The sequence below is a fragment of the Pelophylax lessonae genome (genome assembly GCF_965119305.1).
Source record: "Pelophylax lessonae genome assembly, chromosome: 1".
In the NCBI taxonomy this organism is placed as follows: domain Eukaryota; kingdom Metazoa; phylum Chordata; class Amphibia; order Anura; family Ranidae; genus Pelophylax; species Pelophylax lessonae.
In genome coordinates this window covers 860888772-860901864 of record NC_138768.1, presented here as the reverse complement: position 1 = coordinate 860901864, position 13093 = coordinate 860888772, and the positions used below count along the sequence as shown (strand labels likewise).

The 13093-nt window shown below is 46.8% G+C and overlaps 1 protein-coding gene across 1 annotated transcript in view; it reads left to right on the top strand.

Moving 5' to 3' along the window:
- Positions 1-12681, top strand: part of LOC309550053 (von Willebrand factor A domain-containing protein 5A-like) — a 220099-nt gene extending 207418 nt beyond the window's left edge. Inside the window, exons 19-20 of the mRNA XM_082250520.1 lie at positions 3191-3317; positions 12429-12681. Coding sequence (XP_082106646.1) covers positions 3191-3317; positions 12429-12508 — 207 coding nt within the window. The 3' untranslated portion in view covers positions 12509-12681. The remainder of the gene's footprint in view (positions 1-3190; positions 3318-12428) is intronic.
- The last annotated feature ends 412 nt before the right edge of the window (positions 12682-13093 follow it).

The following is a 13093-nucleotide window of genomic DNA, read 5'->3' as shown; positions in this document are numbered from 1 at the left end:
CTTCACCCCTTCCCTGCTCTTCCTGCCCAGTTAGGGCAACACCAAGTATTCTTTAATTTGAGCCCTGGATGTCTATACGAACTCACTATTCGGGCTCTTCTCCCTCTTACATGCTCTTATCCTCATGCCTGGTGGTATACATATGCATCTTTACTCCTTATTAATTCCATCTAACCTATAAATGCATGGTGCACAGATCCCTGTACACACTGCACACCTGTTGATACCTACCATCTATCCTACTTCGGTGGCTTTCTACATTCCTAGCACTCCTTACTATACAACTGTGCTCCTTGGCCAAATATGTATTCAAGCTACTTAATATTGGGTCTCTTTCCCTCCCAGGGACTCTCTCCATAGGGACCCCTCAACTCAAATACTTGCATACAATTTACCTCCACTGGGAGTATAATAGACGGAGACACGCAACACAGTATGTATCTTTATGGTTCACTATTGCTTACTGTGGAGACATTCTGTCTCTTTCCCTTTTTTCCCCCTTCCCCACCCCCTCCCCATCCCTATACTAGGACAGACATCTTTTATTCGTCCCCCTCTTTTCCTTTTAGACGCCCTCTGTTTTGGACCGATCCCTGGGATCCTTGTGGGAGCTCTCCGGCTAGGTGCGGCCACCACCGCTGCATAACCATCCTACATTGCTACATAGCCCCTGCCGACCCCTGGGCCTTTTTTGCCTCTTCTTTTTACTGTGAAACAGTGACCTGCACACCCACTACTGTGGCGGAGTGCTAAGTGAAGTTATAAGGAGTACAGCAGTCTTCTGAGATACAGGTTTTAACCTGTTGGTTTTAAATGTCTGTGGCCTTATTCGTCTAGGACTATGCTATGTGGTACGTATCCATATATATAATACTCACATTGTGAACAATATATACTATAGCTATAGCTTTGTCACAGCAAACACTTTGTAACCTCATATCATGTAAAACTTGTTTGATTTACCATCATTGTCTGTCACAGATTGCTATATTTTCGTACCCTTAGTCTGAGATCTGTCCCTATTTGACCGTTGAGAAAGGCGATTGACCGAAATGCGTCTGGTCTCTTTTGGAAGTCTCAGCCATCTCCAGTCCTAGAGACGTAACATACGGCCACTTATTTTTAAAGTGTTTGTTTATTCAGTTTTTTTTTCTCTTGAAATGTATCTTTATATATTGTCTGTTAATAAATTTATTTAAATACACTTACTACTCAAGTCCTGGTCATTGCCATTCAAAGTCCCACACACTAGGGGAATTTGTTCTTTTGTTCAAGAGTATTTTAAACGTAGCCATACTCCCCGCAGTTACTACCACTTGTGGTAGAGAATTCCACAGTCTTGTAGCCCTTACTGTAAAGAACCCACTGCGTAGCCTGAGGTTAAAATGCTTCTCCTCTAATCGCATTGTATGGCCTTGTGTCCTCATGCGTTCCTTGCGACTGAATAGTTTTTTTTCTATGTTGAGATCCCCGTTGAGGTATTTGTAAATTGCTATCATGTCCCCTCTCAGGTGTCTCCTCTCCAGGGAGAATAAATCTAGTAAGCGCTCTTCATAATTAGGGTCCTCCAATCCCAATTCAATCCTCCTTGGAGGCTGGGCATTGTGTTTGTTGGGGCACAGGGAGCGGATGGCAGGTCTCCTTACCGGGCGGTGATTGCCAAGGCCTCAGTTGCACAGCACACGAGTCGGCGGCAGTACCGCGAGTAGGCCGCGGGGTCCGTAGCGCGGCAATCCGGTTACCCAGAGACAAACTGAGGGTAGTGGTGGGTAGCCCACAAAGTGTACCGTCGATGGGTGCAGAAATCTCCTTGGCACCGGGCACAGCTACGCGGATGGCACTGGATTGAGTGGTAGACGTGGCAGAGCTCTGGAACCACACGTCCAGCGCGGCTCACGTCCGGACACGCCCCCCTTTATTAAAGATTTCTCTGCGAGCCAGATGCAGCCATCAAAAGAGCCACGTCTGGCTCGCGAGCCATAGGATCCCTACCCCTGGTCTAGCCTGTACAGTTGTGTGTGTCCCTCCATGGATATGCCTCCCCAGACCATCACTGACCCACCACCAAACTGGTCATACTGAACGATGTTACAGGCAGCATAACATTCTCCACGGCTTCTCCAGACCCTTTCGCGTCTGGCACATGTGCTCAGGGAGAACCTACTCTCATCTGTGAAAGGCACAGGGTGCCAGTGGTGGACCTGCCAATTCTGGTGTTCAATAGCAAATGCCAATTGAGCTCAATGGTGACGGGCAGTGAGCACAGGGCCGAATAAAGGATGTCGGGCCCTCAGGCCACCCTCATGAAGGCTGTTTCTGATTGTTTAGTCAGAGACATTCATACCAGTGGAATGCTGAAGGTCATTTTGTGGGGCAGATACCGGTCCTGCTGATGCGTTAAGGATCTTCTACGGCCCTGTCCAGCTCTGCTAGAGTAACTGCCTGTCTCCTGGAATCTCCTCCATGCTGTTGAGACTGTGGTGGGAGACACAGCAAACCTTCTGCCAATGGCACGTATTGATGTGCCATCCTGGAGCAGTTGAACTGCCTGTGCAACCTCTATAGGGTCCAGGTATCGTCTCATGCTATCAGTAGTGACACTGACCCTAGCCAAATGCAAAACTAGTGAAAAACAGTCAGAAAAGATGAGTAGGGAAAAAAAGGCCAGTGGTCTCCAGCTGTAAAACCTTTCCAGTTTCGGAGTTCGCCCAGCTAGTGCCCCTGTTGTTAATTTCATTAACACCAAAGCAGCCGAAACTGATTAACAACTCCCTCTGCTACTTAACTGACCAGATCAATATCCCAGGAGTTTAATTGACTTGATACTATATTTTGATTAAAAAGCGTTCCTTTAATTTTTTGAGCAGTTTATTATCGGTGTGGTCTTGGTTTTAAAAAAATATATATATAAATGTTCTGCGATTACTATGTCAATGTGGGTCTATGATCTCAGCATTGTCCATAGACTCACGGAAAAAAAAAAACTTGTATTACAGTGATACATGCATAAACCTATTTGCAGGTGGTGTTTGACAGTTGACTTGTGGCCTCCAAAATCCAAGCTAGTCCCTGCATTTAGATCTGGGTGAAGTCTGACCTGACAAAAGCACAGGAATTCAGAATGCAGAATTGGACAAATATGAAACATTTCAGATCTTGTATAATAAAGTCATCTTTCCCTCCTTTTCAGAATGTGGAGGTGTCGGTGTGGGTGACGGTCCTGGCGGTGATCTGGCTTCACAGCACCTACCTGGATCAGAGAGAGGAGTGGGAGCTGCTGGAGGGGAAAGCCATCTCCTGGGTCAGGGCTAAAGCAGGTAAGTGCTAATTGTAAGCTGGAGTACTCTCATCGACCAATCAGAATCCACCTTTCTCTATCGCTCATTGACAGACGTAGTCCTCTGTGATTCAGCACCTTCGGGTTATGCTGCCCTCCACAGGAGTAGGACTAGACAGGAAATAAAATGCTCTGGCCACACCCTAGGGGCAGTCCCCGAGGGTATATCCTCTCTCTCTCTGCCACAGCAAATCAGTTTTTTTCTGTCTAGTCAGGAGTAAGGACTTAGATACCTTGCTGGGATCTTCGGTCCTGGCAGGCTTTTTTTCTTAAAAAATTTTTTAGACAACTTTTTTTCTCCAGTGTTCCTGTGAGATCTTCAAGCAAGAAAGCTGAACTGGGCGACGGGCTGGATGTTGAGATCCGGTGGTCACCCCAGTTCAGCCTACGAGCGCGTGCAGGCCATAGCTCCGCGCTGGGTCGGCCGCGACATAGTCCCACTGAAGGGACTGACCCTGCGAGTTAAACGTCTTGCTGAAATGCCAAAGACCATGAGTCACGGCGTCCGTATTGGTCGACAGCCCTCCTACCTCGGTGGAGAGGGGTACTGTCAGGAGTTGGCGCCCGCCTGGCTCCGGTATGGTGAGTAGTATGTTCCCCCTTTCCCCCTGACGGGTCTTGTGGTGAACGCGGGCCCCTCTCTGTAATGGTAAGGATGGGTTCCCCTCTATCCTATAACATAGCACAGATCCCCCTATATTGAATGTGATTTGTGTGGACAAAAAGCCAGTAGGCTTGGTTTGGGAGCTGACAATCTAATTACAAAGTATGTTTAAATGATTGTAATATGTGGCAGCAATGAAATCTTACGGTGAGAATAGAAGTATCTTACCTGTCAGAAGCCACAGGACATGTATGCGGCTTGCCAGGTCATTCCTCCAGCTGAAGCATGTCTCCCGACGGCCACGCGGTTCCGCCAGGGTTCGGTACCGCCGGTCAAGCTGATCTCCATGAGAGAAAGAGATTGCGATGCCTAGTTACTCTGCAGGACGCCGCTATGCTGGAACAGACCGCCGTAGATCGCGCGAGGCCGCCATTTTGGCGTAGCCTCGTGTCTGCAGCATGGGGGCAGCCATGTTTGAGGTGACTCAAACACCTCGTGGAGCTAGGGGAGGCGCCGGAAGGCGTGCAGAGGGGCGGAGCCGCCTCCTTTCTTCCCGGGCAGCCAGCCAAAAGACTTCCTGTTTGTGGAGACAGCGCTGTAACCTGTTGCAGTGAACTCTGAGCATCAAGTGGTGAGCCTGGGGGTCTATCTCTCTCTCTCGCTCGATAGGGATCCCTAGCAGGTAACACTGAGGGGCTTTTGTGGCGCTGGGGGTCTGAAAAAAAAAAAAAGTTTTATTTTTATTTTGGATTGAATTTTCCGGGTAGTTACTGGAATCATCATGGACCCTGCCACACAAGTACCCCCACCTGCTTCCCTCGAGGGGGACACGGGACCCGCCGGTGCACAGAGTATGGATGCATTTACAGCAGTTTTGGAGTCTTTGGTGGCTCGGGTGGAGACGGCCTGTCAGGGACGGGGGTCAAGAAAGCGACCCCCGCCTACCCCTATATTATCGGACACTTCAGACTCAGAGTCTGAGATGGTCATTGCAGCTGCAGGTCCCTCTGCAAGGGCTGTTGTCTCAGGTAAAGTTCCCTCAGACAGTGAGGAGGACGTTAATACTTCCGCCATAATTTGGGAAGAAGCTTTGGTGGACGCGCTAGTTGTGGCGGTTCAGGAAACATTAAGACTTGAGGTTTCACCGGCAGAGGCAACTGAAACAGAGATTCCCTTTGGTACTAACAAACCCACCAAGACGGTGAAGGTTTTTCCTGTACCCAAGTGTTTTGGTAATAAAATTAAAGAAGAATGGGAGCATTCTAAGCGTACCTTTACTATTTCCAAACGCATTGCTAGACGCTATCCGTTTGAGGAATCCCTCATTAAGAAATGGACGGTACCACCAGTGGTGGACCCACCTATTTCCAGGCTGAATAAAGCCACGGTTATTCCAGTAGAGGACACTTCGTCCTTTAAGGATCCGGTGGATCGGAAGGTGGAAGCGGAGTCCCGCACTATTTTTTCCCTAATAGGGTCAGCATTTAGACCAGTAATTGTCATTGGTCTAGTTTCCCAGACACTTACAGAATGGGCGAGATTGGTGCGCCATGACCTGAAGGGGAAAGATATCCCCCAGGGAACATCTGATTTAATGGAACAGATCATACAAGGACTACAGTTTATCTGTGATGCAGCCTTGGATGCTACCCCTCTATTGGGGCATGCATCTATGTCAGCGGTAATCCTCAGACGTGTGCTGTGGTTGAAGTGCTGGTCAGCGGACCTAGGTTCCAAAAAGACCTTAACGAATCTCCCCTTTCAGGGGAATCGCTTATTTGGGGTCACCCTAGATGAGATCATTAAGGATGCCACTGGAGGCAAGAGCACTTTCTTGCCACAGGCGGCTAAAACTAAGGGACCTCGTAACAAGCGAGGACCTTTCTTTACTGCCCATAAAGGGTTCGTACGCCCGGCTGGAACTAGCGGGAAAGGCAAGGCTCCTCCAGGGGGGTTCAAGAAGGGCTGGTCAGACAAACAGAGGACCGACTCAGCCAAACCCGAAGCAAAGGATTACACAGCCTGAAGGTGCGCCCCCACCCGGTTTGAGGGTGGGGGGACGTTTTCACCGGTATCCAGGACATTAGATTGAGCATCGACTACTGCTACCGGTGCGATTCTTCCCTTCCAACTTTTAAGTACTACAGGGAGCGGTAGTCACCGTTCCCTGAACAGATCTTTTCCTTTACCTTTTCCAAAGATTAGTCTCAATTCCCCACAGGAATCGGATCCGGTTGACCAGACAGACCAAGAAGCCTCTAGCCAGGTGACTTCGGTCCCTGAGGTTCAACCAGGAAAGATCACCGTTCCTGATAGGAATCAGGTGTCTGATAAATGTGTGGGAACAGAAAACGACCAGACTTTCTCGGATGGTCGGGGCCAGATATCTCTAGGGACGCCTGGTTCAGATCCAGTTAGCGCCAGTGGTCCTAGAAATTCTAGGCTGGCCTCGTCAAGCCGGCCTGGCCGACTTGGACATGCTAGTCGCAGACGTTCCGTGGGAACTTCGTCTCAGGGAGTGTCTGCGGTCTCAAGGACCAATCTACCATCGTGCTTTACAGTCGCTGGTTTTAATGGCCTGGCCATTGAGACCCAAATACTGAAGGACAGAGGGTTGTCAGCTTCAGTCATTCCTACCCTTATTAAAGCAAGGAAAGCGACTTCCAGCAAGGTCTATTATCACACATGGAAGACTTATATTGCGTGGTGCGAATCTTTAGGATTTCCTCCACGTACCTATTCGGTGACTCGAATATTGGCCTTTTTGCAAAAAGGGGTTGAGCAGAAACTAGCCTTGAGCACCATCAAGGGTCAAGTTTCAGCATTAGCAATCTTCTTTCAGAAACCTTTAGCTACCAAGTCCTTGGTGCGGAATTTCATCCAGGGGGTGCGGCACCTGGCTCCACCAGTCCCGCGCCCTTACCGCCCTGGGATCTTAATTTGGTTTTGTCGGTTCTACAGAAACCTCCCTTTGAAAACATCAGGGAGATTCCCTTGCTTACTTTATCCCAGAAGGTGGCCTTCTTGGTGGCTATCACTTCTGCTCGCAGGGTGTCAGAACTGGCTGCATTATCATGCCAGTCCCCATACTTAGTGATTCATAGGGATAAGGTAGTACTTCATCCTAAGCCATCCTTTCTTCCTAAGGTGGTTTCAGATTTTCATCTGAATGAAGATATTGTACTACCTTCCTTGTGTCCTCAGCCCAATCATCATCGGGAACATGCATTGCATTCCTTGGATGTGGTTCGGGCAATCAGGGTATACCTGAAAGCTACGGAATCATTCCGTAAGACGGATTCACTTTTTGTGATCACGGATGGCCCCAGAAAGGGGTTGCCTGCATCTGCCGCGACTATCGCCAAATGGATTAGACAGACGGTGGTACAGGCTTATTCTATTAAGGGTCGGAGTCCTCCGTTACCTGTTAGGGCGCACTCCACTCGAGCGCTCAGTACTTCCTGGGCCTTCCGCCATCAGGCGTCAGTAGTCCAGGTATGTAAGGCGCCCACCTGGTCGTCGGTACATACCTTTACAAAATTTTATAAAATTGATGTGATGGCATCGGCGGATGCCTCATTTGGCCGCAAGGTTTTGCAGGCCGCAATTTGAGGAGACCGGAGTTCTACCTCGAGGATTTTTTCTGTTGAAAAATTTTTTTATTGAGTCTCATCATTGAGGATGAGCATTGTAAAACTTCTAGTTGGCACCGGTTGGGCCTTCTAGATTGGATTTAATTTCCATTTTTCCCACCCCTCATTTGTGGTACTGCTTTGGGACGTCCCGAAGGTGCTGAATCACCGAGGACTACGTCTGTCAATGAGCGATAGAGAAAAATGGATTTTTGTAAAATCTTACCGTAAAATCCTTTTCTCTTAGCTCATTGACAGACGTAGTACCCGCCCCTCTGTTTTGGAGTTGGGTTGGGTTAAATTCTCTAAACACTGCTTTGTGACATAACTGATTTGCTGTGGCAGAGAGAGAGAGGATATACCCTTGGGGACTGCCCCTAGGGTGTGGCCAGAGCATTTTATTTCCTGTCTAGTCCTACTCCTGTGGAGGGCAGCATAACCCGAAGGTGCTGAATCACCGAGGACTACGTCTGTCAATGAGCTAAGAGAAAAGGATTTTACGGTAAGATTTTACAAAAATCCATTTTTTATTGATATGACTCCCATACAGCAAATTATGATTAATGTCTACAATTACATCACTTTTGAGTGATTTTTTTTTTTTTTTTTTACATTTATGTTTTTTTTTTTGTTATTTTTTTACATTTTTCCTCATTACCCCTGAGGCCAGGAATATGCAGCAGATTTGTAGTAGTGCAAGCGTGCAACCAAAGTCATTTTGTAGTGAGCAATTGCTACATGTTTGGATCAAATGGCTCCCCATGGAGTGCGGTACACAAGCAAACCTCCAGACTTAGTAACCTAAAGCCCAAGCCCGGCAATAAAAAGATTTACATACTCTATCCTCTTCACCCTCATGCTCCACTGGTGTAGAGTCCTGACTTTATCAAGACCAAAACAGGGTCCATAGCCCTGCTCTAGACATGAGAACACTGAGGGACAGTCAACTGCTGGAGCATAAGGGCTCTTTCACACGGGCGTTCCGTATGTCCGTTTTTCATCCCATCCATTTGCGGATGAAAAACGGACATAATGTATCTCTATGTAAATACGGATGTCATCGGATGACCATCCGCTGACATCCGTTTTTTGTCAGTTCAGTTCAGTTTTTTTGAACGGAGGAGAACCCTATTTTTTCTTCCTTTCAAAAAACGGAACTGAAGCAAAAACGGATGTCAGTGGTGTCATCCGCAGACATCCGTATTTACATAGACATGCATTATGTCAGTTTTTCATCCGCAAACGGATGGGATGAAAAACGGACATACGGACGGGATGACACAAGTGTCATCCGTGTCCGTTACAAAAAAAAAAAAGGACCTGATCGGGCAAAAAAAAAGGAACGCCCGTGTGAAAGAGCCCTTAGAGTGCATTACCTTCCAGGGAAGCTTAGGATCAGGTGAGTAAAATGGTTTCTCTTCTCCCCTAGACAAAATGAGCTATTAACCCTTGCAGTGTGGGCACAGGAAAAGGAGAAATGACAGTTGAAATCAATCAGCAGCCAGTCATCAGTTTAGTAAAACTTGACTCTGATATTCTAACAGGTAACCATTCAGATGTTCTGGAACTATAACCAATCTGGAAAGGGCTGGCACTGTCCCATGATAGTAATCAAACCTCTTGATTGGCTGCAGTCTTAGAAACTCAAAATGGATGCATGTTAGATTGACAGAGTACAGTTACTAAACTGCTGACCAGCTGCTAAATAATTGATTTCAGCTTTCATTTCTCCTTCCCTGAATCTGCTGTTCAGAATATTGAGAAAAAGCTTGGATATCAAACTCTGTAGTAGACCTGCTGAATCCAGGACTGTTAGGGATAGGCACGAGTATCACATATGAATCGCTAATGATCAGGCAATACTCATAATGTGGATGATTGTTACCACATGTAGTACCTACCTACCATAGGTGTGCGCAGCCTATTGCATTAGGGTGTGCACCCCAAAGTTTAAATACACATGCATGTGTTTGCCTACATGTACATGGCCCCGATACATTACTCTCCCTGCTGGCAAAGTGAAATAGAAGTGTGTGGCATTTCTCTTATGGCAGAGCAGGTCCGAGGGAGATCTTTCCCATCTCCTCACTGGCAAACAGAGCGATAATGCTAATGTGCCCTAGGTGATTAGGGTGTGCCCAGGCACACCTGGCACACCGTGTGCGCACGCCTATGCTACCTACTGCAAAAACCCAAAGGACCTTGTACAATATATAAAGATCTTGACATCACTTATTTCTCCGATATATTTAAGTAGATCAGGGGTCTCCAAACTACAGCCCATGGGCCACATGTGACTCAATACAAGATTTTATCTGGCCCCCAACGTCAGTGGCATACCCTCAATGTGTACTGACTGAGGATTAAAGAGGTTGTAAACTCGTTTTTGGGTTTTTGTTTTTTTTTACACCCTGCAAGAGAAAGACATAATGAGCTAGTATGCATCGCATACTAGCTCATTATGCAATACTTACCTTAGAACAAGCCCCCGCCGTGCCGTCCGCTCACCTCTATGACGGGCGACATGTCTAGTCGCCCGTCTTCCGGGATCGCGGCATCCGGCCATCTGATTGGCCGGAGCCGCGGTGACGTCACTCCCGCGCACGCACGCGGGAGCCGACAGTCACGGCACGGGGCTCTGAAGGAACGGCACGAGCTGCCGTTCCTTCATAGCGCATGCGCCAGTGACGTCACTGGATGTATCGAAGGTAAATAAATATCTCCTAAACGGTACATGTTTAGGAGATATTTACAGTACCTATAGGTAAGCCTTATCATAGGCTTACCTATAGGTACAACTTGCAGAGGAGGGTTTACTTCCTCTTTAAGGGCAATATAGATTGCCTGTGCCTCCACTTCTGGTGTAAGGAGGGACTTTAATGGGTATCCTGTATATGGAGGGATTCTGATGTAAGTGGGCACTCTGATGGGTAACCTTCTGAAAGGGGGGACTCTGATGGGGAGCTTGATGCAAATGGGACTCAAAACGTAAAGATTTGTTATGGTATAGGGACCATCTAGAAATTATAATTGCGCCTAGGTAGTTGGAAATACTACTGTACTGCTCACTGTTCTCATTGCTGGAGAGGAAACTATACTTGAGGACCTGCAGTGATAGGGTCTTCCTGCTTCTGCTATCTTCGTTACCCTACCTGATGCTTCTTAAAAGAAAAGTATGGCCAAAGCTTTTTTGCTCACTCTTCTCTTCTGGGTCACAGGAGCACACTTACGTTTGCACCCCTTTGACCCAGAATCAGTCAACAGTGGGCTAAAGCCTGCTGATGTCACAGAGCCACTCCAGAATGACATCACAAAGCCTCTCCAAAAATGTCAAGATCTACCCAGATACCTAGACCAAAGCTATCTCAGCCTCTCAGTGAATTGCTGAGATCCTGAGAGAGCCGCTACCAGCAGATTTCACCTTCTCCACAGCCTAGCGCTGACTGGAGGGGCAGAGCCCTGACAGTCACCACTCTCTGCTCAGAGTGGAGAACTGAGCAATCAGCAGTCCTGTGAGCACTCAGTTCTCAGTCTTAGAGTCGGCATGGGACAGCTGCAGCGGAACAGCAATGCTGCAGCCATAGAGGTAAATATATGTTTTTTTTTTTTAATACACTCCCACACTTTTCCTTCTTTAATCATTACCCTACCAGTCATCAGATCCATACTCATTGAGGTGGGGGAGACTAACATTAGAGCTATCTGACCCTACACAGAGACCTAGTGAAGAAGAAAGCATGATAAGTCAGCAGTGGGGAAAAGATCAGCTGCAGAGAGACCACAAGTAACACTGGTTGGAGGAGCTAGCGCTCTGGTGTGGGCTAGATAGAGCACCAACTATGTACAAATAGTGCTATAGTGCTATAGCAGGACTGATAGACAATATTAAAAAATATTTAAAAAATATTAAAAAAAATATATACTATGGCAGATAATGAATGGCAGAAAAGTCCACACATGATAGTCCACAATGAAAAGTCCCAGATGGCATTAGGCAAAGGGTGGTGTTAGCTGCTACTAAGGGCTGGCTCCATGACACAGTGAAGTCACTGCTGTGTAAACATGCAAAACAAGAAAGAGACAGAGCGCCTCTAAGTGCAGCAATTTATTAAAAAGGATTAAAAGCACTAGTAATAAAACTCACTGGATAGAGGCAAAATGGAGGCTTGTATCATCCGGTGACATGTCAGGCGATGGAAACATTATCCCAGGGGTCCTGGAAGGTGGAAAACTCCCGATACAGCGTTCATCCGTCCATCCGACCGGCACGGTCTTTTCCACCTTCCTGGACCCCTGGGATAATGTTTCCATCGCCTGACATGTCACCGGATGATACAAGCCTCCATTTTGCCTCTATCCAGCGAGTTGTATTACTAGTGCTTTTAATCCTTTTTAATAAATTGCTGCACTTAGAGGCGCTCTGTCTCTTTCTTGTTCTACAAGTAACACTGGTGGCTTTGTCCTCTGCTTGCCTTTATTTTTGGGTACAGCTTTTACATTACAGGCCCTTTTTAGGACAGTCCATTAACTTTGCTTGAGCTGTCAACACATCAAACATTTCACTGCAGCGCACCATTGTGTGTCTCCCGAGTTTTTTTACAGTCAGGCCTCAGGGGGGTACATACATGACCTACACCTACTGTATACCAAGGACATTATTCCATTTTAGTCAAAGCTGCACAGTTTGTATTTATCCACAGACGCCCCTTGCCTGCATAGGCAGTTTTTTTGTAAAGGTGAACTATGTCTTTGATAATTCTCAAAAGACCATTTAAATCAGATTGTTAATTTACCCCCATTACATAGCCCCCGCAATAAAAAAAGAAAAAAAAAGTGACATTTGATGTTTCCTCAGGTTCCTCTCTTGGTGAGTTTGTCAGAGCGGGGAACAAGCAGCTGAATTCCTCCGTGGATCCCAAAGTGTTCGGCCTGTAAGAGGAGACTTCTTGAGGAACCAAGATGGCGGAAGACTTCTCCTAAAGGATTCTGGAATCTTCCAGGAATGTCGCTGCATCTAATTTATTGTGTAACCGGTTTTGTGCCTTTATACTCTGCTCCTGTATCTGGGAGCGATACCAAAGTTAGATGTGCAGAGTTTGCTATTTAGGGATTAAGTATTTACATGTCGTTGTTTTTTACTATTCTGCGTAATACTTTGTTGCAGTAATGTTTGAAGGAATAAACCACTTTGTTACATAGTCAAATAGTAGTTAAGGTTGAATAAAGACAACAGTCCATGCAGTTCAACCTGTACGGTGTGTGTGTGTGTGTCAGTGGCTTGATAATTTTCCATAACCCTGAATGTTGTGATCTGTGAGATGCACATCCAAGTCTTTTAAAAGAAACCATACTCCCTGCAGCTACCACCAATTGGGAAAGAGAGTTCCATATTCTCACCACCCTTGCAGTGAAGAACCCCTTACGCAGCTTTAGGTTAAACTGCCTCTCTTCTTATCTCCTTGAGACTAAATCATTTTTTCCTATGCTGGGATCACCATTGAGGTATTTGTAAATTGCTTT